Source organism: Anolis carolinensis, chromosome 6 (genome assembly GCF_035594765.1).
Source record: "Anolis carolinensis isolate JA03-04 chromosome 6, rAnoCar3.1.pri, whole genome shotgun sequence".
In the NCBI taxonomy this organism is placed as follows: domain Eukaryota; kingdom Metazoa; phylum Chordata; class Lepidosauria; order Squamata; family Dactyloidae; genus Anolis; species Anolis carolinensis.
In genome coordinates this window covers 116946024-116970083 of record NC_085846.1, presented here as the reverse complement: position 1 = coordinate 116970083, position 24060 = coordinate 116946024, and the positions used below count along the sequence as shown (strand labels likewise).

The window sequence follows — 24060 nt, the reverse complement described above, 5'->3', positions numbered from 1 at the left end:
TTCTAGATTAGTTGCATGGCTATGCATGAGGAGCAAATATCTACATACCATAGCCAGGGTTATGTACAAGTAGAAAATATTTACATACCATGGCCAGGGTTCTAGTTCAGCTACATGACTGTATGAGGCGCAAATATTCATACACAATAACCAGGGTTCTAGATTGGCTACATGGATATTTATGAGGAGCAAATAGTCATACAGAAAAGCCATGGTTCTAGATTTATTGCTTGGCTACGTAACTACATACCTTAGGCAGGATTCTATATTGGCTACATTCATATATACGAGGAGCAGATATTCATCTATGATAGCCATGGTTCTAGATCAGTTGCATGGTTACGTATCTACATACCATAGCCAGGGTTCTATATTGGCAATATAGATATGTATGAGGAGCAAATATTCATACATAACAGCCAGGGTTCTAGATCAGCTGCATGGCTATACATGAGGAGCAAATATCTACATACCATAGCCAGGGTTCTAGGTCAGCGGTGTGGCTATATATGAGGAATAAATATTCATAAACAGACAGGGTTCTAGATCAGCTGCATGGCTATACATGAGGAGCAAATATCTACATACCATAGCCAGGGTTCTAGGTCAGCTGTGTGGCTATATATGAGGAACAAATATTCATAAACAGACAGGGTTCTAGATCAGCTGCATGGCTATACATGAGGAGCAAATATCTACATACCATAGCCAGGGTTCTAGGTCAGCTGTGTGGCTATATATGAGGAACAAATATTCATAAACAGACAGGGTTCTAGATCAGCTGCATGGCTATACATGAGGAGCAAATATCTACATACCATAGCCAGGGTTCTAGGTCAGCTGTGTGGCTATATATGAGGAACAAATATTCATAAACAGACAGGGTTCTAGATCAGCTGCATGGCTATACATGAGGAGCAAATATCTACATACCATAGCCAGGGTTCTAGGTCAGCTGTGTGGCTATATATGAGGAACAAATATTCATAAACAGACAGGGTTCTAGATCAGCTGCATGGCTATGCATGAGGAGCAAATATCTACATACCATAGCCAGGGTTCTAGGTCAGCTGTGTGGCTATATATGAGGAACAAATATTCATAAACAGACAGGGTTCTAGATCAGCTGCATGGCTATGCATGAGGAGCAAATATCTACATACCATAGCCAGGGTTCTAGGTCAGCTGTGTGGCTATATATGAGGAACAAATATTCATAAACAGACAGGGTTCTAGATCAGCTACATGGCTATGCATGAGGAGCCAATATCTACATACCATAGCCAGGGTTCTAGGTCAGCTGTGTGGCTATATATGAGGAACAAATATTCATAAACAGACAGGGTTCTAGATCAGCTGCATGGCTATGCATGAGGAGCAAATATCTACATACCATAGCCAGGGTTCTAGGTCAGCTGTGTGGCTATATATGAGGAACAAATATTCATAAACAGACAGGGTTCTAGATCAGCTGCATGGCTATACATGAGGAGCAAATATCTACATACCATAGCCAGGGTTCTAGGTCAGCTGTGTGGCTATATATGAGGAACAAATATTCATAAACAGACAGGGTTCTAGATCAGCTGCATGGCTATGCATGAGGAGCAAATATCTACATACCATAGCCAGGGTTCTAGGTCAGCTGTGTGGCTATATATGAGGAACAAATATTCATAAACAGACAGGGTTCTAGATCAGCTACATGGCTATGCATGAGGAGCCAATATCTACATACCATAGCCAGGGTTCTAGGTCAGCTGTGTGGCTATATATGAGGAACAAATATTCATAAACAGACAGGGTTCTAGATCAGCTACATGGCTATGCATGAGGAGCCAATATCTACATACCATAGCCAGGGTTCTAGGTCAGCTGTGTGGCTATATATGAGGAACAAATATTCATACATGATAGCCAGGTTCTAGATCAGTTGCATGGCTATGCATGAGGAACAAATATCTACATACCATAGCCAGGGTTCTAGGTCAGCTGTGTGGCTATATATGAGGAACAAATATTCATAAACAGACAGGGTTCTAGATCAGCTGCATGGCTATGCATGAGGAGCAAATATCTACATACCATAGCCAGGGTTCTAGGTCAGCTGTGTGGCTATATATGAGGAACAAATATTCATACACGATAGCCAGGTTCTAGATTAGTTGCATGGCTATGCATGAGGAACAAATAATATGTGCAATGCATGCAATAGAATTGAGATTCAAGATGAGAGCCATCAAAGGCTGTATATCAGGCCTGGGCAAACTTGGGCCCTCCGGGTGTTTTGGACTCCCAACTCCCACAATTCCTAACAGCCGGTAGGAGTTGGGGTCCTGGAGGGCCAAAGTTTGCTCATGCCTGGTGTAGATGCATCCAGAACTCTTAGGCTGGGTCTACACTGTAGCATTAATGCACTTTGGCACCACTCGAACTCCCATGGCTCTATGCCATGGAAGCGTGGGATCTGTAGTTTGGTGAGGGACCAGCACTCTTGGGCAGAAAAATCTCAACTCCCATTATTCCCATTGCAGTGAGGCAGATAAAGTGATGTCAGACTGTATTAATTCAACAGAGTATCTAGAAATGCATCTCTTACCACAGCTGCACATTTACTGTAATTCCCCATAAAAGTCAGGTTTCCTTCCAGGAAAATGCTTTTTATTGCAAGGCCCCATTGCTCAAGCAATGTTCTATTGAGCTTTATAGGATTTATTTACTTCTGTGTGTATTTGTTTGTTTATTTAATTGGTACTAGCCTGGTTCCCGGCGATGCCTGGGTTATTTGAAAAAGGTTGTTTTTTGGAAGTTAGAAAATATCATATGTTACGCTATGTCTTAGGAAAAAAACTCAAGTCTTTGCTTTTGTTTTTTAAGAATGCTCCCATTAGAAAATGCATAAGGATGTGGATGAACTACAATTCCCAAAAATCTTGGGTCAACCCTCCCAAAACTCCCCCAGAATTCATAGTTGGCCATGTTGGGTCTGTTTGCCAAGTTTGGTCCTGATCCGTTTCTTTCTGGTTTCAGTGTTCTCTGAATATGGGTGAACTATAACTCTCTGATGCCAAGATCAATCACTCACAAAGCCTGCGAGTATTCATAGTTGGCCATGTTGGGTCTGTGTGCCAAGTTTGGTCCAGATCCATCACTTTCTGGTTTTTGTTTTCTCTGAATATGGGTGAACTGTAACTCCCATCGTTGGTGAGGTTCAGGGTGCTCTTAGATTGCAGGTGAACTATACATCCCAGTTCCTACAAGTCCTATAAATCGTGGTGAATTCTCCCCAAACCTCTATCTCTAGTATGTTCACTTGCTGATCAATTCCCTTGTTTGCTGTGTGCCATAGGAAAGGGTAGGAAAGGGTTAAGGGAGAGGCAGTGGGCGGGGTCATGCAAATAGAGAAAGAAAGGAATCCTGGAATGTGCTCGCTGTAACCTGCAATGAACTGGAAGTATTATTTACTCCATCCTGTAACTCTTGAATCCACTCCCAAAATTTAAAATTTTCCCCATGCCAACAAAAGAGACGACGTCTCCAAAAACCGCATTTAATGTGACTGTTCAGGACCAGGGAAACACCACCTTTTTCTTCTGGTCATTACAGCAGAATTTGACAAAATGATCCATCAACCCACCAAAATAAAATAAAGACAGATGTACGCACACACACATATATAAACCAACCAAGTTCCCCAATCCCTTCTTTATAAAAGAACGAAAGAAAATAATCATATAGTAGAAGTTTACAGCAGAGTGAGATCAGGTTTTCACATGATCGCCACGTAGGGTTGTTGTGTGTTTTCCAGGCTGTTTGGCCATGTTCCAGAAGCATTCTCTCCTGACGTTTCGCCCACATTTATGGCAGGCATCCTCAGAAGTTGTGAGATATATATATATATATATATATATATATATATATATGTATGACCAGACAGTCCGGAAAAGACACAACTCTGTGATTCCAACCATGAGAACAGATCTCCCTATTTGGAATTGCAGAACTTCATTGCATGGTAGACCTCTCCATCCAATATCCCATTTGGTCCTATCGCCTTGGCAAAGAGGATGAAGGGGGAAAACCCAAGGACATTGAATCCAAGCGGCTTCCACAATGGAGGACAAGAGACACAGAGGTCAACCTACATGATGCCCAAAGCTTGGAAGCCCCCAAACTTGCAAAAAAAAAAATCAGTTCATTGTCCTCTCCATGAATCAAAACAGTTGCATCTCTTCAATATTATCCACCCAGGAGGTCATGTTGGTGTTCATTGATCTCGCAGATGTCTAAGTGATGGAGGTCTCCCAGCACCCAGGAGCAGTTCTTTGTCCTCTCTATGGATCAATATGGTTTTGTTTCATCGATATACCCATAGGATGTCCATCCAAGAGGGCATGTTGGTGTTCACTGACTTCATGGATGTCAATCAACTTCACCTCTAGAGTTTGGAGGTCTCCAAATTCACAAAATGATACAGTCCTTTGACCTACCCATAGAGCAACACAGTTGCATCTTTTCAATATGCCTAGGTCACCCATCCAGGAGATCGTGTTGGTGTTCATTGATCCCGTGGATATCAACCTAAATGATGTCTAGCAGGCTCCATTCTTGGTCCCACCCATGGAGCAACACAGTTGCATCTCTTCAACATGCTCATTGGTCATCCATCCAAGAGAACATGTTGGTGTTCATTGACCCCGTGGATATCAACCTAAATGATCTCTAGCAGGCTCCATTCTTGGTCCCACCCATGGAGCAACACTGTTGCATCTCTTCAATATGCCCATAGGTCATCCATCCAGGAGATCGTGTTCCTGCTCATTGACTCTGTGGATATCAACCTAAATGATCTCTAGCAGGCTCCAGTCTTTGTTCTACTCACAGACCAATACAGTTGCATCCCTAACAATATACCCAGGAGGTCATGGAGGAGTTCATTGACTCCATAGTTGTCAACCTACATGGTTTCTAGAGCTTGGAGATCTCCAGATTGACAAACAGGTTGTTCATCCTACTGATGGATCAGTACAGTTGCATCTCTTCAAAGCTGTTGGATAGAAATGCTCCAGCATTGAGTCTATGTGTAAAATACAGTTCTGATGGACATGTGGTAGCATACCTCTGGATTGACTAAGTGGGCAATGATGAAATACCTAAGGGGCTGGCAGAAATGTGAACATCGTCATGAGTATATCTCTGTATCTGCTAATTGTTTGTAAAAACAAATCCTGATTGTGGATCAGTGGATCCTGATCTGTGGACAGCTGTAAATAGTGCAACCTGTCAAGATGAAAGCCTCCTGAATATGTGAATTTACTAAACAGTGTTCTGAAGAAGGTCAGATGTTGCAGTTGTACTCTGCTGATAAGACATTAACTGAGCAAAACTGCTAGTTGTGGTGAATGGACTCTGCTATGTTTTGCTTGCTTCTGTGGTATTTGTTTGTCCAGTGTGCAGTGGTTCCAGGGAGGGCATGATTGGAAAACTGTAAGTCACAAACCTATCCCACAACAATAATGAACATAAGTCATCCATCTAGGAGATCGTATTGATGTTCACCAACCCCACGGATGTCAACCTACATGATCCTTAGAGCATGGAGGTCCCCATACTTGTAAAATGATAGTTCTTTGTCCTACCCATAGAACCATCAGAGTTTCATCTCAGAGATCATCCATCCAGGAGATCATGTTGATGTTCAATTACCCTATGGTAGTCAACCTACATGATCTCTGGATCATGGAAATCTACAAACAGGTTGAGTTCTTTGTCCTACCTATAGATCAGTACAGTTGCGTGTCTTCAATATATCGAGGAGGTCACACTGATGTTCATTGACCCTATAGGTGTTTACGACAGGACTATGGAGATCTCCAAATGGGCAAGCAGGCTCAGTTCTTTGTCCTACCTACAGATCAATACAGTTGCATTTCTTCAATATACCCTGAAGGTCACACTGGTGTTCATTGACCCCATAGGTGTCCACTACAGGACATCTAGACTATGGAGATCTCCAAATCGGCAAGCAGACTCAGTTCATTGTCCTACGCATTGAAGAGACGCAGTTGCATCTCTTCAATATACCCATGAGGTCACACTGGTGTTCACAGACCTGACTGATATTAATCTACATGATCTTTAGAGATTGGATTTGCAAAAAGAAAGTTCATTGTCCTATGAATGGAACAATAGACGTTCACAGACTCCATGGATGTCAACCTATTTGGAGCTTGGAGATCTCCATCTCTTCAATGTCCATAGATTATCCATCCAGAAGTTCATATTGGTGTTTCCTTACTCCATGGATGTCAATCTCTATGAGCTCTAGACCATGGAGGTCTTCAAATAAGCAAATGGGCTCAGTTCTTTCTCTTACCCATGGACCAATACAGTTTCATCTCCTTGATCTAACCTTACGTTGGTGTTAATGGATTCCATGGATGTCAACCTACATAATATCACGGCGTTGAAAGTCTCCAAAACAGCAGACCGTCTATAGATTGAGTACAGTTGCGTCTCTTCAATGTGAGCAAAGTTGTCCATCCAGGAGGTCACGCTGGCATTCACCAAGTCCACTGTCTGCTCAAGGTATCGCTTTTTCATCCCTTTACAATAACAACAAAAGGTTCCCCTTCCCCGGCTTTCCTCTTAGTCAAACTCAAATCAACAAACCAAAACAACCCCGAGCGTCCGCCCATCGCTGAAGCAGGTTCCTTCTCACACCACGGAGCTGATCTCGGCTGGAGAGTTCAAGTTCTCCACCACGTCCTCCCTCTCGATGGCCACGAGGGCCGCACTCAGGGCCTCCAGCGTGGCCCCCTCCTTGGCCGACCAGTCGGAGAGCAGCGTGTGGGCGGGGGCCTCCCCGCGGCCAAAGATCTCAACGGTCTCGTCTTGGTAGCCGAGGTGGTCGGCCAGGCGGCGCCAGTCCTTGCCGTGGTTGGGGGCCTCCAGGAGCTGCTCCACCTCCTCCTTCTTGTGCGGAGGGAGGTGCACAAACAAGCGGGGTTCGGCTCTGTGTGCTGTGTTCGGGGGAAAAGAGGGGGCACGTTAGAGAGACCATCCCCACGTTGCAAACACCCGACTTACATACGACTCATAGTTAAGGGTAAGACAACAGGAAGGGAGAGAAATCTCTCCTTGGATGGGAAATCCACTCTTGGAAGAGCTATTATCATGGGGCAAAAGGGGTCTCCACTGAAGCTTTAGCACCAGTCCTTGTTTCCAATTCTCACAGGGACAGAAATTGAGACGAAATCTTCCAAACAGGGGCACAGACAGCAAAGGAACCACCACAGGGATCTTAACCCTTCCATTAGTTAGTTAAGTTTGTTAGTTAGATATATCTATATACAGTAGAGTCTCACTTATCCAACACCCAATTATCCAACGTTCTGGATTATCCAATGCATTTTTGTAGTCAATGTTTTCAATATATCGTGATATTTTGGTGTTAAATTTGTAAATACAGTAATTACTACATATTGAACTACTTTTTCTGTCAAATTTGTTGTATAACATGATGTTTTGGTGCTTAATTTGTGAAATCATAACCTAATTTGATGTTTAATAGGCTTTTCCTTAATCTCTCCTTATTATCCAACATATTTGCTTATCCAACGTTCAGCCGGCCTGTTTACGTTGGATAAGTGAGACTCTACTGTATATAAAAATGTAATGTGATGTTTTACTATGGAGTAAACAACAAAACCACTGAACCAGATCACACCAAATTTGGCCACAAAAGACATAGGAGAGGTATAGATTCTCACTTCCCATTGGAATCCTGATAAATGTATGCTGGTTAAAATTGTTTTTATTTTAAAATATTGTATTGCTCTTTTATTGTTATTTCATTGTTCTTGTTGTTGTTGTTTTTGCACTACAAATAAGACATGTATCATGTGCATCAGAATTTGTTTGTATTTTTTTTCAAATGATAATTTGGCCCCTCAACAGTTTGAAGGATTGTGGACTGGCCCTCTGCTTAAAAAGTTTGGGGACCCCTGATCTAGATGGTCTTTGAGGGTCCCTTTCCTTATTGATGGTCTTCTGATGGCCTGATGAGATCATCTAGATGGCCTTTGAGGGTCCCTTTCCTTATTGATGGTCTTCTGATGGCCTGATGAGATCATCTAGATGGCCTTTGAGGGTCCCTTTCCTTATTGATGGTCTTCTGATGGCCTGATGAGATCATCTAGATGGCCTTTGAGGGTCCCTTTCCTTACCGATAGTCTTATGAGGCCATTAGATGATCTTTAGAGGTCTCTTTCCTTACCAATGGTCTTATGAGATCATCTAGATCAGGGGTCCCCAAAATAAGGCTCATGGGCCGGATGTGGGCTTCCAAGGTCATTGACCTGGCCCCTGTCCTTAGGGTTGACCTAAGTCTGAAACGACTTGAAGGCACACAACAACAACAATCCTAATTTTTTACTATTTCATCCTAGTCCGGCCCCCAACAGTCTGTGGAACTGTGAATTGGCCCTCCACTTAAAAAGTTTGAGGACACCTGGTCTATTATGTCAGAGTGGTTTCCTAGACACACACGCACAGCAGAAGTCGCTGACGAGGAAGCCAGGTAAGTGACCTTGGAGGGCCGCATCCGGCCCCCGGGCCTTAGTTTGGGGACTCCTGATCTAGATGATCTCATCGGGCCATCATAAGACCATAGGTAAGGAAAGTGACCTCCAAAGGCCATCTCGATGGTCTCATAAGGCCGTAGCTAAGCAAAGAGACCTTCAAAGACCAGGTAGACTTATGTCAACCCTAAGTCTAAAGTTTAGGGCAGGGGCCAGGTAAGTGACCTTGGAGGGCCGCATCCGGCCCCCGGGCCTGAGTTTGGGGATCCCTGTAATAGACCTTCTTGCCCCTCTTACCCTTGTGGAGCGGGTGGTGCTCCTGGAGGCTGTGGGTGTCGAGGAAGACCCCGCTGTCGCTGTGGAGCTTCTCCCCTTCGGGGGACACCGCTGTCTCTCCGGCCCGGGCCTTGGCCAGCTGGTGCTTCTGCTTGCAGGTCGTCCAACTGGAACCGAACGGAGAGACGGGGAAGCGGGTTGAGCAGAGCGGAATCAAAATAACTCCACCTAGGGCACCAACTTAGAGAAGTTTTGGGGATTGCATCTCCCATAACTCTCTTCTCAGCGTGACTCTCCTCTCCTGCAGCAACCCATTGATGGAATACCTTCCCCTCGGAGAACCCGATTGGCACCAAAACCGGAGTCGTTTCATGGCTTTCTATTCAGTCCTAACCAATTTCGTCCATGTATAGGATATACTCCCCTTGGGAGACCCAAATGGTACCGATGCTAATCATGTTCCATGGCTTTCTATTCAATCCTAATTGATTTCATCCATTTATAGAAGATCCAAATGGCACCAAAGCTGGTGTCGTTTAATAGTTTTCTATTAAATCATAACAAATTTCATCCATTTATAGGATACTTCTCCCTTGGCACCAAAACTAGTGTCATTCTATGGCTTTCGATTAAATCCTAACCAATTTCACCCATTTATAGAAGACCCAAATGGCACCAAAACTGCTGTTGTTTCATGGCTTTCTATTCAATTCTAACCAATTTGGTTTTGTCCATTTATAGAATATACTCCCCTTGGAGAACCTGATTGGCACCAAAACTGGTGTCATTCCATGGTTTTCTATTAAATCCTAACTGATTTCATCCATTTATAGACTATACACCACTTGGAGATCCAAATGGCACCAACACTGGTGTTGTTCCATGGTTTTCGATTCAATCCTAACTAATTTCATCCATTTATACAATGTGCTTCCCTTGGAGACCCAAATGGCACCAAAATTGGTGTAGTTTATGGCTTTCTATGAAGCCCTAACTAACTAATCAAATGCTTCTCGCCTTTGAGACCCCATTGTCATCAACAATGGTCTCATTCCATTGCTTTTGATTAAATCCTAATGAATTTAATCCATGTATACAACGTGCTTCCCTTGGAGACCTGATTGGCACCAAAACTGGTGTCGTTCCATGGCTTTCGATTAAATCCTAACTGATTTCCTCCATTTATAGAACCTACTTCCCTTGGAGAACTTCATTGACACCAACACTGGTCTCATTCCATGGCTTTCTATTAAATCCTAACTGCTTTCATCCATTTATATAGAATATACACCAATTGGAGAACCAAATGGCACCAAAACCGGTGTCGTTTAATGGTTTTTTTAATTAATTCTTAACTGATTTCATCCATTTATAGGATATCCTCCCCTTGGAGACCCAAATGGCTACAACATTGATCTTGCTACATGGCTTTCTATTGAATCCTAACAGATTTCATCCATTTATAAAGACTCAAATGGCACTAAAACTGGTGTTGTTTCATGGCTTTGGATTAGATCCGAACCTTTCTCATCTATTTATAGTATATACTCCCCTTGGAGACCCCATTGGCATCAATGCTGGTCTCATTCCATGGCTTTTGATTCAAACCTAAGTAATGCTTCTCATGTAAGCCACTTGTGGAGAGGAAAAGCAGGGTATAAGAAGTAAACACAATAAATGTAATTTAATCCATTATACAACACGCTTCCCTTGGGGACCTGATTGGCACCAATACTGGGTATCACCCCATGGCTTTTTATTAAATTAAAGTAAAGCCAAGGAGGGGTGTCAGGATTTGTAAAAGGCACTATGATGTAATGGGTTGACTGGAAAGACATGTGTCAGCAGCTGATTGGCTAAGCGTGCCAGGAACCAACATTCTGATTGGCTACTGTCTCTGGCTTGCTGCTGAGACAAACGGTTTGAGCAGGCATTTCATCTCAGAGAGTGAAGAGGTAACAGCTAAGGAATTAATGGCTGCCGACTCTCTGTAGCCTGATTTATAAGGCAACGAGGCATTTTAAAAGACTGTTTTAAAAGGACTGTTTATTCCCTTTGTTCTCTGTATGAAGCCAGAGAGACTGCTGTATATATATTGTTGCTCTGTTCGACTACTGTAAACATTGTTCTGTATATATTGTTGCTCTGTTTGACTACTGTATATATTGTTGCTCTGTTTGACTGCTGTATATATTGTTGCTCTGTTTGACTGCTGTATATATTGTTGCTCTGTTTGACTACTGTATATATATTGTTGCTCTGTTTGACTACTGTATATATTGTTGCTCTGTTCGACTACTGTATACATTGTTGCTCTGTTCAACTACTGTATATATTGTTGCTCTGTTTGACTACTGTATATATTGTTGCTCTGTCCGACTACTGTATACATTGTTGCTCTGTTCGACTACTGTATACATTGTTGCTCTGTTCGACTACTGTATACATTGTTGCTCTGTTCGACTGCTGTATATATTGTTGCTCTGTTCGACTACTGTATATATTGTTGCTCTGTTCGACTACTGTATATATTGTTGCTCTGTTCGACTACTGTATATATTGTTGCTCTGTTCGACTACTGTATATATTGTTGCTCTGTTTGACTACTGTATATATTGTTGCTCTGTCCGACTACTGTATACATTGTTGCTCTGTTCGACTACTGTATACATTGTTGCTCTGTTCGACTGCTGTATATATTGTTGCTCTGTTCGACTACTGTATATATTGTTGCTCTGTTCGACTACTGTATATATCGTTGCTCTGTTTGACTACTGTATATATTGTTGCTCTGTTTGACTACTGTATATATTGTTGCTCTGTTCGACTACTGTATAAATTGTTGCTCTGTTCGACTGCTGTATATATTGTTGCTCTGTTCGACTACTGTATATATTGTTGCTCTGTTCGACTACTGTATATATTGTTGCTCTGTTCGACTACTGTATATATTGTTGCTCTGTTTGACTACTGTATATATTGTTGCTCTGTTTGACTGCTGTATATATTGTTGCTCTGTTCGACTTCTGTATATATTGTTGCTCTGTTCGACTACTGTATATATTGTTGCTCTGTTCGACTACTGTATACATTGTTGCTCTGTTTGACTACTGTATACATTGTTGCTCTGTTTGACTACTGTATATATTGTTGCTCTGTTTGACTGCTGTATACATTGTTGCTCTGTTCGACTACTGTATACATTGTTGCTCTGTTCGACTACTGTATATATTGTTGCTCTGTTCGACTACTGTATACATTGTTGCTCTGTTCGACTACTGTATACATTGTTGCTCTGTTCGACTACTGTATACATTGTTGCTCTGTTTGACTACTGTATATATTGTTGCTCTGTTCGACTACTGTATATATTGTTGTTCTGTTTGACTACTGTATATATTGTTGCTCTGTTCGACTACTGTATATATTGTTGCTCTGTTCGACTGCTGTATATATTGTTGCTCTGTTCGACTACTGTGTACATTGTTGCTCTGTTCGACTACTGTATATATTGTTGCTCTGTTCGACTACTGTGTACATTGTTGCTCTGTTCGACTACTGTATATATTGTTGCTCTGTTCGACTACTGTATACATTGTTGCTCTGTTCGACTACTGTATATATTGTTGCTCTGTTCGACTACTGTATACATTGTTGCTCTGTTCGACTACTGTATATATTGTTGCTCTGTTCGATTACTGTATATATCGTTGCTCTGTTCGACTACTGTATATATCGTTGCTCTGTTCGACTACTGTATATATCGTTGCTCTGTTCGACTACTGTATACCTCGTTGCTCTGTTCGACTACTGTATATATTGTTGCTCTGTTCGACTACTGTATATATTGTTGCTCTGTTCGACTACTGTATATATTTTTGCTCTGTTCGACTACTGTATATATTGTTGCTCTGTTCGACTACTGTATATATTGTTGCTCTGTTCGACTACTGTATATATTGTTGCTCTGTTCGACTACTGTATACATTGTTGCTCTGTTCGACTACTGTATATATTGTTGCTCTGTTCGACTACTGTATATATTGTTGCTCTGTTCGACTACTGTATATATCGTTGCTCTGTTTGACTACTGTATACATTGTTGCCCTGTTTGACTACTGTATATATTGTTGCTCTGTTCGACCAATTGAACTGAAGTAAAGTTACTGTTACTTATTTCACAGACCTGAGTGGCACGTTATTACACTGCAAGGTAAACTTTGGTTCAGAAGCCGTGGTGAAGCTTCTATTTATTTACATCTACAACATCCAACAGGTATCATCCCATGGCTTTCTATTCAAGCCTTGAGCCATGGCAGATGAAATAAGTGTCAAAGTGACCCACTCTCCAGTCTAAGGGGAGCCACAACCCACAATCTATTGAAGCCGGTGCAAGGATTCTTTGCAAATATTTGAGTTGGTTGGTGGGGGAGCAAACCGGGTCCAAGTTCATCCGGATCTTTAGAAAACGTCTATGTGGGGAAGGGGAGGGGGCGAAGAGGAGCACCCCCTCCTCTCTTCCCTAAGCTTTTCAAAGGAGGGGATAATAAGCCCCGATGGGTTCTCTCTCCCCCCCGCTGGCATCTGAAAGACAGATGGCTCTGGATTTCTGGCCAAAAGAATGCCAAAGTGGGGAGGGGGAAACAGCTGGGACGGGGATGGAGAGACGGAGCCAGGGAAGGAAGCCTTCTATCCAAAATGCAGGGCAAGAAAGGGAAGAGAAGCCGGGGAAAAGCCCATGTCCCATTCGAGAGACACGTAATTGGGCAACTTTCCGAACCCAAAGGGTTCTTCTTAGAATCATAGAATCGTAGAGTTGGAAGAGACCTCATGGGCCATCCAGTCCAACCCCATTCTGCCAAGAAGCAGGAAATCGCATTCAAAGCACCCCCGACAGATGGCCATCCAGCCTCTGCTTAAAAGCCTCCAAAGAAGGAGCCTCCACCACAGTCCGGGGCAGAGAGTTCCACTGGTGAACAGCCCTTCTCACAGTGAGGAAGTTCTTCCTGATGTTCAGGTGGAATCTCCTTCCTTTCCTGTAGTTTGAAGCCATTGTTCCCTTGTGTCCTAGTCTGCAGGGCAGCAGAAAACAAGCTTGCTCCCTCCTCCCTTTGACTTCCCTTCACGTATTTGTACATGGCTCTCATGTCTCCTCTCAGCCTTCTCTTCTGCAGGCTAAACATGCCCAGCTCTTTAAGCCTCTCCTCATAGGGCTTGTTCTCCAGACCCTTAATCATTTTAGTCTCCCTCCTCTGGACGCTTTCCAGCTTGTCAACATCTCCCTTCAACTGTGGTGCCCAAAATTGGACACAGTGTGATTCCAGGTGTGGTCTGACCAAGGCAGAATAGAATAAGGGGGAGCAGGACTTCCCTGGATCTAGATTATAAATGGGTTATATAGCTGTGTGGAAGGGCCTTGAGTCTACACTGCCATATAATCCAGTGCAAATTAGATAATCTGTGGAAGAAGCCTAAGTGAGGCCTAACTGTGCCTGTCCCCTGGGCTGAGTGGGTTGCTAGGAGACCAAGTGGGCAGAGATTAGCCCCCTAAACTGGAAACCCAATTGGATAAAAACAATTATTCCTTTCCCTCTAATTAGGACTTTATTTTTCTTTTCTTTTTGTTGTATCAACCTAGTGGCATGGATGAGGGGTTGTGCTGCCAATTTTCGAGGCTTTGGGGTGTTTAGTTTTGTTGTTTTGTCGGTCGCCAGGATTCCATCACTCTTTTATATATATAGATTATCAATATTATATGTAAATACAATATAGTAGATTATTTAAAATGATATAAACGTATTATATTATAAAACTGAGGGCGGGGGCCAGGTAAATGACCTTGGAGGGCCGCATCCGGCCCCCAGGCCTTAGTTTGGGGACCCCTGCACTATACTGTAATATTATATGTAATATATAACATATAATTAGTATATGGTATTAGTATTATATTGTATAACATTATAATATCATTATCAATATTATATGTAAATACAATATATTATTAAAATGATATAAAAATATTATATTATAAAACTGAGGGCGGGGGCCAGGTAAATGACCTTGGAGGGCCGCATCCGGCCCCCAGGCCTTAGTTTGGAGACCCCTGCACTATACTGTAATATTATATGTAATATATAACATATAATTAGTATATGGTATTAGTATTATATTGTATAACATTATAATATCATTATCAATATTATATGTAAATACAATATATTATTAAAATGATATAAAAATATTATATTATAAAACTGAGGGCGGGGGCCAGGTAAATGACCTTGGAGGGCCGCATCCGGCCCCCGGGCCTTAGTTTGGAGACCCCTGCACTATACTGTAATATTATATGTAATATATAACATATAATTAGTATATGGTATTAGTATTATATTGTATAACATTATAATATTATTATCAATATTATATGTAAATACAATATATTATTAAAATGATATAAAAATATTATACAGTAGAGTCTCACTTATCCAACACTCGCTTATCCAACATTCTGGATTATCCAACGCATTTTTGTAGTCAATGTTTTCAATACATCATGATATTTTAGTGCTAAATTCGTAAATACAGTAATTACTACATAGCATTACTGTATATTGAATTACTTTTTCTGTCGAATTTGTTGTATAACATGATGTTTTGGTACTTAATTTGTAAAATCATAACCTAATTTGATGTTTAATAGGCTTTTCCTTAATGCCTCCTTATTATCCAACATATTCGCTTATCCAATATTCTGGATTATCCAACGCATTTTTGTAGTCAATGTTTTCAATACATCATGATATTTTAGTGCTAAATTCGTAAATACAGTAATTACTACATAGCATTACTGTATATTGAATTACTTTTTCTGTCGAATTTGTTGTATAACATGATGTTTTGGTGCTTAATTTGTAAAATCATAACCTAATTTGATGTTTAATAGGCTTTTCCTTAATGCCTCCTTATTATCCAACATATTCGCTTATCCAACATTCTGCCGGCCCGTTTATGTTGGATAAGTGAGACTCTACTGTATTATAAAATTGAGGGCGGGGGCCAGGTAAATGACCTTGGAGGGCCGCATCCAGCCCCCAGGCCTTAGTTTGGGGACCCCTGACCCACAATCCCCAAAACTGTGGACTCCTGCATTGGAGAAGGGGGCTGCACTGGATGGCCTTTGGGGGTCCCTTCCCATCCGGAGACACGCTGGACCGTGCTGAAAAAGCAAAGAGAAAAAGGGATGCGTGCAATGCTTCTCTTTCGAGGGAGGGCTTTATGAAATCCATAAAGCACCAGCAGGAGAGTTTGGGTTGCGGGGGTCCGGCGTCTCTGTGAGCGGAATATAAAGAGGGGAATAAATCCGCTCCGGAGAGAAAGCGGCACAAAGAGCGGGCGCTTTTTGGGGAGAAAGCCCTTCAAAGAGAGCAGTGAACGGCCAGGAATCCTTTCATGCCTCCAAGGAAGAGAAGCCGGGCTTAATCTCCGCCCGCAGAGCCCAGGATAATCCTATTCAGGGCCGGGGTCCCCAACTGTGTCCCGAGGCCTTCGTTGGCCGAGCGGTCATTGGCCGGAGACCTCGGGACACATGCAACGAGGAACTTCTCATAAGGTCCCGTCCACTAACAAAGTCCAAACTCAGAGCCTCTTTGGGGCTGAAAAGTGGACGGAACAGACAAAGCTCCTTTAGCCTCCCAAAGAGGAGGCTCGGGCAGTGGCGCAGGCTGGAGAGCAGCTGCAATGAATCACTGCAATGAATCACTCAGACCAGGAGGTCATGAGTTCGAGGCCCGCTCGGAGCATATGTTTGTCTTGTCTTTGTTCTATGTTAAAAGGCATTGAATGTTTGCCTATATGTGTAATGTGATCCGGCTCGGGCTGTGGCGCAGGCTGGAGAGCAGCTGCAATGAATCACTGCAATGAATCACTCAGACCAGGAGGTCATGAGTTCGAGGCCCGCTCGGAGCCATGTTTGTCTTGTCTTTGTTCTATGTTAAAAGGCATTGAATGTTTGCCTATATGTGTAATGTGATCCGGCTCGGGCTGTGGCGCAGGCTGGAGAGCAGCTGCAATGAATCACTGCAATGAATCACTCAGACCAGGAGGTCATGAGTTCGAGGCCCGCTCGGAGCCATGTTTGTCTTGTCTTTGTTCTATGTTAAAAGGCATTGAATGTTTGCCTATATGTGTAATGTGATCCGGCTCGGGCAGTGGCGCAGGCTGGAGAGCAGCTGCAATGAATCACTGCAATGAATCACTCAGACCAGGAGGTCATGAGTTCGAGGCCCGCATGGAGCCTATGTTTGTCTTGTCTTTGTTCTATGTTAAAAGGCATTGAATGTTTGCCTATATGTGTAATGTGATCCGGCTCGGGCAGTGGCGCAGGCTGGAGAGCAGCTGCAATGAATCACTGCAATGAATCACTCAGACCAGGAGGTCATGAGTTCGAGGCCCGCATGGAGCCTATGTTTGTCTTGTCTTTGTTCTATGTTAAAAGGCATTGAATGTTTGCCTATATGTGTAATGTGATCCGGCTCGGGCTGTGGCGCAGGCTGGAGAGCAGCTGCAATGAATCACTGCAATGAATCACTCAGACCAGGAGGTCATGAGTTCGAGGCCCGTTCGGAGCCATGTTTGTCTTGTCTTTGTTCTATGTTAAAAGGCATTGAATGTTTGCCTATATGTGTAATGTGATCCGGCTTGGGCTGTGGCGCAGGCTGGAGAGCAGCTGCAATGAATCACTGCAATGAATCACTCAGACCAGGAGGTCATGAGTTCGAGGCCCGCTCGGAGCCATGTTTGTCTTGTCTTTGTTCTATGTTAAAAGGCATTGAATGTTTGCCTATATGTGTAATGTGATCCGGCTTGGGCTGTGGCGCAGGCTGGAGAGCAGCTGCAATGAATCACTGCAATGAATCACTCAGACCAGGAGGTCATGAGTTCGAGGCCCGCTCGGAGCCATGTTTGTCTTGTCTTTGTTCTATGTTAAAAGGCATTGAATGTTTGCCTTATATGTGTAATGTGATCCGCCCTGAGTCCCCTTCAGGGTGAGAAGGGCGGAATATAAATGCTGTAAATAAATAAATAAATAAGAGGATGAGTTGTTGTTGTTGTTGTTGTTGTTTATTTATGCCCCGCTTTTCCTCTCCACAAAGGAGACTCAAAGTGGCTGAAAGATAGGCTCAAATATAGACAGAAATTATTATTATTATTATTGTCGAAGGCTTTCATGGCCAAAATCACAGGTTTGTTGTGTGTTTTCCGGGCTGTCTGGCTAGGTTTCAGAAGCATTCTCTCCTGACGTTTCGCCCACACCTATGGCAGGCATCCTCAGAGGTTGTAAGGTACTGTATATTGGAAAAAAACTAAGCAAGGAAGGTGATTAATTAAAACGTTCACACTGGCCTCCAACAGACAAACCACAGATATAAAAACCTTCCTTGCTTAGTTTTTTTTCCCAATAGAGCTCATAATCTCTGAGGAGGCCTGCCACAGATGTGGGCGAAACGTCAGGAGAGAATGCTTCTGGAACATGGCCATACAGTCCGGAAAACACACAAGAACCCAGAAATTATTATTATTTAACTAGCTAAACCCGGCCACGCTTCGCCGTGGCTCAGTATGATATGTAATGAATCTGAAAGTAAATAAAAGTACAGTAGAGTCTCACTTATCCAACATAAACAGGCCAGCAGAATGTTGGATAAGCGAATATGCTGGATAATAAGGAGAGATTAAGGAAAAGCCTATTAAACATCAAATTAGGTTATGATTTTACAAATTAAGCACCAAAACATCATGTTAGACAACAAATTTGACAGAAAAAGTAGTTCAATACGCAGTAATGCTATGTAGTAATTACTGTATTTACGAATTTAGCACCAAAATATCACGATATATTGAAAACATTGACTACAAAAATGTGTTGGATAATCCAGAATGTTGGATAAGTGAGACTCTACTCTTTTGCAGCGAACATAGATTCAGGGAGAAAACACACCATTCAATTCAATTCCCTGCCTTGCGTTGCTGTGTCTATGTGGAATATATGGAAAGGAAGGAAAAAGAGCTATTTAAAAACCAAAAATGATTTTTATTGTAAAGCTAGTGGATTGACTACATTACTGGTTTGCCTTTTTTCTGCGTAAACATTAAGATCAGATGGTTTACCAATTCTGGAGCATGCGACATACAATTGCCCATGAGAGAAGCATTTGTTTTCTAATTTCAATCCGCACGCTTGCAAAGATTGTCCCTGCGCTTTATTGATAGTCATTGTGAATGCAACGTAATGGAAGTTGTTTGTGTCATGGTTGGCAAAGGCACTGTGCTGTGTGTGTTACCTGGAAAATGAAGTGCATGAAGCTGATTGGTTGAGCCTGCAAAGACCTGGGAATTGATTTGGAACTGTTTCTGTTCTGCTGCTGCAGAACCAGTTTGGACAAGTTTTCAGTGCTGACTGAGTACTGCTGGTGGAGAGAGCAGTGTACTCAGAGAGGCCTTGCTATTTCAAGGCCTGTTGAGAAAAAGAGAGTGAAGAACCAGGACTGTATTCTTCTCTGAAGCGGATTTGTGGATAGAGAAAGGACTGTTTGTGACTGTGGACTTCTATAAGTGATCAGAGGGACCATTGTAAATACTACTGTTTTTGATCTCTTGGAATCACTAAAGCTCCTGTATTTTTGTTCTGCAAACCTGAGTGGCATGTTATTGTTCTGTGGGTGACTCTGGATCGCGGACACATATAAAAGCTTCCATTTATCATCATCAATCCATAACACTAACACCATGCTGGTTGGGAATGAGTGGGATTCCCAGGGCAATCACCCCCAATTTCTGCGTATATGTAGTGTTGGCCATGTTGGGTCTGTGTGCCAAGTTTGGTCCAGATCCATTGTTGGCTGGGTTTAGCGCACTCTGGATAAGGGTGAACTACAACTCCCATAATCAAGGCCAACTCCAACATAACACACCAGTATATTTAGTTGGTCATGGGGGCTGTCCGTGGTTTTCCCTTCCCTATATTCATTATTAAAACATGTGCGTATTGGTGTGCCATGTTGTCTCGAAATTTCAAGTAGATTGACACACTACTTTGAGTTCTGTACGTACAAACATACTGTATATTTATATGTAAGATTTTACATGTACATAGCAAAACACATGCATATTAAGTCAAAGTGTCTGAGCTTCATCTCTGAATATCAGGCTAAGCCCAAGGGCCTGGGATATTAGAGGTATTATTATTATTATTATTATTATTATTATTATTATTATTATTTATACCCAGCTTTTTCACCCCACAAGGAAACTTAAAGCAGCCCAGTATCTATTATTAATATTAGAATGTATTATTATTATTATTATTATTATTATTATTATTACTTATGCCCTGCTTTTTCTCCCCACAAGGAGACTGAAAGCAGCCCAGTATCTATTATTAATATTAGAATGTATTATTATTATTATTATTATTATTATTATTATTATTATTATTATTATTATTATTTATACCCAACTTTTTCACCCCACAAGTAGACTAAAAGCAGCCCAGTATCTATTATTAATATTAGAATGTATTATTATTATTTATACCCAGCTTTTTCACCCCACAAGGAGACTTAAAGCAGCCCAGTATCTATTATTAATATTAGAATGTATTATTATTATTATTATTATTATTATTATTATTATAATTATTATTATTATTTATACCCAGCTTTTTCACCCCACAAGTAGACTGAAAGCAGCCCAGTATCTATTATTAATATTAGAATGTATTATTATTATTTATACCCAGCTTTTTCACCCCACAAGGAGACTGAAAGCAGCCCAGTATCTATTATTAATATTAGAATGTATTATTATTATTATTATTATTATTATTATTATTATTATTATTATTATTATTATTATTTATACCCAGCTTTTTCACCCCACAAGTAGACTTAAAGCAGCCCAGTATCTATTATTAATATTAGAATGTATTATTATTATTTATACCCAGCTTTTTCACCCCACAAGGAGACTTAAAGCAGCCCAGTATCTATTATTAATATTAGAATGTATTATTATTATTTATACCCAGCTTTTTCACCCCACAAGGAGACTTAAAGCAGCCCAGTATCTATTATTAATATTAGAATGTATTATTATTATTTATACCCAGCTTTTTCACCCCACAAGGAGACTTAAAGCAGCCCAGTATCTATTATTAATATTAGTATGTATTATTATTATTATTTTATTTATACCCTGCTTTTTCTCCCCATGAAGGAGACTCCCCACTCTGGCACAGAACCGATACCTACCAGAGAGACAAAGTGTGCAACCGCACTGTGGAATTAATGCAGCGTGACACCACTTTACCTGCCACACCTCAATGCCATGGACTCCTGGGACTTGCAGTTTGGTGATACACCAGCTCTCTTAGGCAGAGAAGGCTGGAAAACTACAACTCCCATTTCAGCTGCATTCGTTCTGCAGTGTCACTTGAGCAGAATGTGCTGCAGGATGAAGTCCCTCTCTCAGAAGCAAAAGTTTGTGCAGTTTAAGAAACTTTCCCTATGTTTGTGCAATAGACCCAATTAAGAAAGGGCACCTACCACTTGAAGGCCACGTAGGCCAGGAGTCCCACCACCACGGCGGCCAGGATGGAGCAGTAGACGGGGATGATGTCCTTGCTGTTGTCCTCTTCCTCGGCCGCAAACCCAGGAGAGGAAGCGTTGCCAAAGCCTTCCGTGTCCAAGTGGGGTGTCCTTTTGGGGATGTCCTTCCGGGGATCTCCTTCCGTCCGCTTCAAGATCTGCAGCTCTTTCTCTACACAGAGAAAGAGAGCGACGAGGTTATAAGAGGAACCCTACTGAAATGAATGGCTATTCCACTAGCAGACCTTGGAAATGCCTAGAGCAAGCAGAAACCCAGTTGCAGTGCTGCAAAACCAGTTGCAGAAATCCCGTTGCAGCACTGCAAATCCCATTGCAGGAACTTAGTTGCAGTGCTGCAAATCCCATTACAGGAGCCTAGTTTCAGTGCTGCAAATCCAGTTGCTGAAATCCCATTGCAGCGCTGCAATCCAGTTGCAGGAACTCGGTTGCAGCACTACAAATCCCATTGCAGGAACCCAATTGCAGTGCTGCAATCAGGTTGCTGAAATCCCATTGCAGTTCTGCAATCCAGTTGTAGGAACCCAGTTGCAGGAACCCAGTTGCAGTGCTGCAAATCCTATTGCAGGAACCCAGTTCCAGATATCCAGTTGCAACGCTGCAAACCCTGTTGCTGAAATCCCATTGCAGTGCTGCAATCCAGTTGCAGGAACTCGGTTGCAGCAGTGCAATCCAGTTGCAGAAATCCAGTTGCAGCACTACAAATCCCATTGCAGGAACCCAATTGCAGTGCTGCAATCAGGTTGCTGAAATCCCATTTCAGTACTGCAATCCAATTGCAGGAACCCAGTTGCAGCACTGCAAATCCCATTACAGGAACCCAGTTGCATATATCCAGTTGCAAGACCGCAAATCCTGTTGCTGAAATCCTGTTTGCAGCACTGCAATCCGGTTGCACAAATCTAATTGCAATGCTGCAAATCCAGTTGCAGAAATCCAGTTGCGGCACTGCATGTCTGGTTGCTGAAATCCCATTGCAGGAACCCAGTTGCAGCACTGTAAATCCTATTGCAGGAATCCAGTTGCATATATCCAGTTGCAACACTGCAAATCCTATTGCTGAAATCCCATTGCAGCACTGCAAATCCAGTTGCGGTGCGGCAAATCCAGTTGCAGGAACTCAGTTGCATATATCCAGTTGCAAACACTGCAAATCCCATTGCTGAAATCCCATTGCAACACTGCATTCCGGTTGCAGGAACCTAGTTGCAGAGCTGCAAATCCAGTTGCAGAAGCCCAGTTGTAGTGCTGCCAATCTGGTTGCTGAACTCACATTGCAGAACTGCAATCCAGTTGCGGGAACCCAACCGCAGGGCTGCAAATCCCATTGCAGGAACCCAGTTGCAGCGCTGCAAATTCTCCCTTTGCTTCTATGCAAAGAGTGCATTTTTCTCCATTGCAGCAATTTTGCAAACCCATGCCTTGGCGCAATTAAGCAGCTCAGCACATGTCCACTGTTCTCTATTCTGCTATAGAGAACAAATATGAAAAATAATTCCCTCTGATGGCCGTTGCCTCAGCCCCGTCCCGCCCAGCCCTGCCACTGACCCATGCAGAGGGTGTCCGAGAGCGGGCTGCAGGCCTGGATCATGACTTCGTTGGGTCCGCACTCTCTCCGGCAGGGCAGGCAGGGCTCGAAGGCGCTCTTGATCTCAGAGTAGTAGCCCGGTGGGCACTTCTGGCAGGCGGTGTCGGCGCCGGGGCTGCAGGGCTTGGCCGCTCCGTAGCCCCCGGGGCAGAGCTGGCAGGGGACGCACCCACCACCCAAGCGGCTCCCATTGGCCGGGCGCTGGGCCTGGAAGTGGCCCCGGGGGCAGCGGGCGGCACAGACGGTGTCCCGGGTCGGGGCGCATGCATCCAGCGCCGGTACATTGCCAGGGCAGGAGGAGCACGGCCAGCACGGCTCCGTGGCACTCAGGGTGGAGGAGAACGTGGCACCTGTCGCCAAAAGAGAGAGGGTTAGTCAAAACATTGCCACATTTGTTTGCCGTCCTCGCGTCTCCACCCAATAGAGCACCCTCAACACAGAGCCTGGGAAATCAATCCAGTTGCAACGCTGCAAATCCGGATGCAGAAACCCAGTTGCAGTGCTGTAAACTCCGTTGCAAAAACCCAGTTACAGCACTGCAATAGGCTGTTAGTGTTGCATGAGAAAACCAGCCCTGGGTCCTTGGGATGTCTAGTTTACTCGGGCCAGGTCCCCACTCACTGAAATCTCCTTTTTTCTTTCTCTCTGGCGCCTACCGGAGCACTAACCCAATGAAAGGCAAAAGCACTCCTTAGATGCCTTGGCATCATCTTCCTCTGAAGGTTGATACGATGTGCCATGACAACCAGGCGTAGATTACCCCTGACCATGACTTACTGGGTGCCCGGTTTGTTAAAGGTACTTTGGAAAACGATGTCTCTCATGTATAGAAATTGCCCCAAACACTCCATATCTTTTTCCCTACGTGTTCCCATTTTGCCTCTATGTTGTGTTAACCTAGTGTTTTCTGCTCCGGAGATCCCCATTCCTTCCTGAACCCAGAGATGTCTTG

At 42.9% G+C, this 24060-nt stretch overlaps 2 protein-coding genes across 3 annotated transcripts in view; both read right to left on the bottom strand.

The window, feature by feature from the left end:
• Nucleotides 1-24060, bottom strand: part of LOC100555440 (D-serine dehydratase) — a 459449-nt gene that overhangs the window by 342988 nt on the left and 92401 nt on the right. The gene's annotated exons all lie outside the window — the stretch shown is intronic.
• LOC103282716 (tumor necrosis factor receptor superfamily member 16) overlaps nucleotides 3537-24060 on the bottom strand; it is a 64712-nt gene continuing 44188 nt past the window's right edge. Inside the window, exons 3-6 of the mRNA XM_062957797.1 lie at nucleotides 23069-23458; nucleotides 21461-21674; nucleotides 8880-9025; nucleotides 3537-7022 (exon numbers count right to left, since the gene is read on the bottom strand). Of these exons, the coding sequence (XP_062813867.1) occupies nucleotides 6718-7022; nucleotides 8880-9025; nucleotides 21461-21674; nucleotides 23069-23458 (1055 nt within the window). The 3' untranslated portion in view covers nucleotides 3537-6717. The remainder of the gene's footprint in view (nucleotides 7023-8879; nucleotides 9026-21460; nucleotides 21675-23068; nucleotides 23459-24060) is intronic.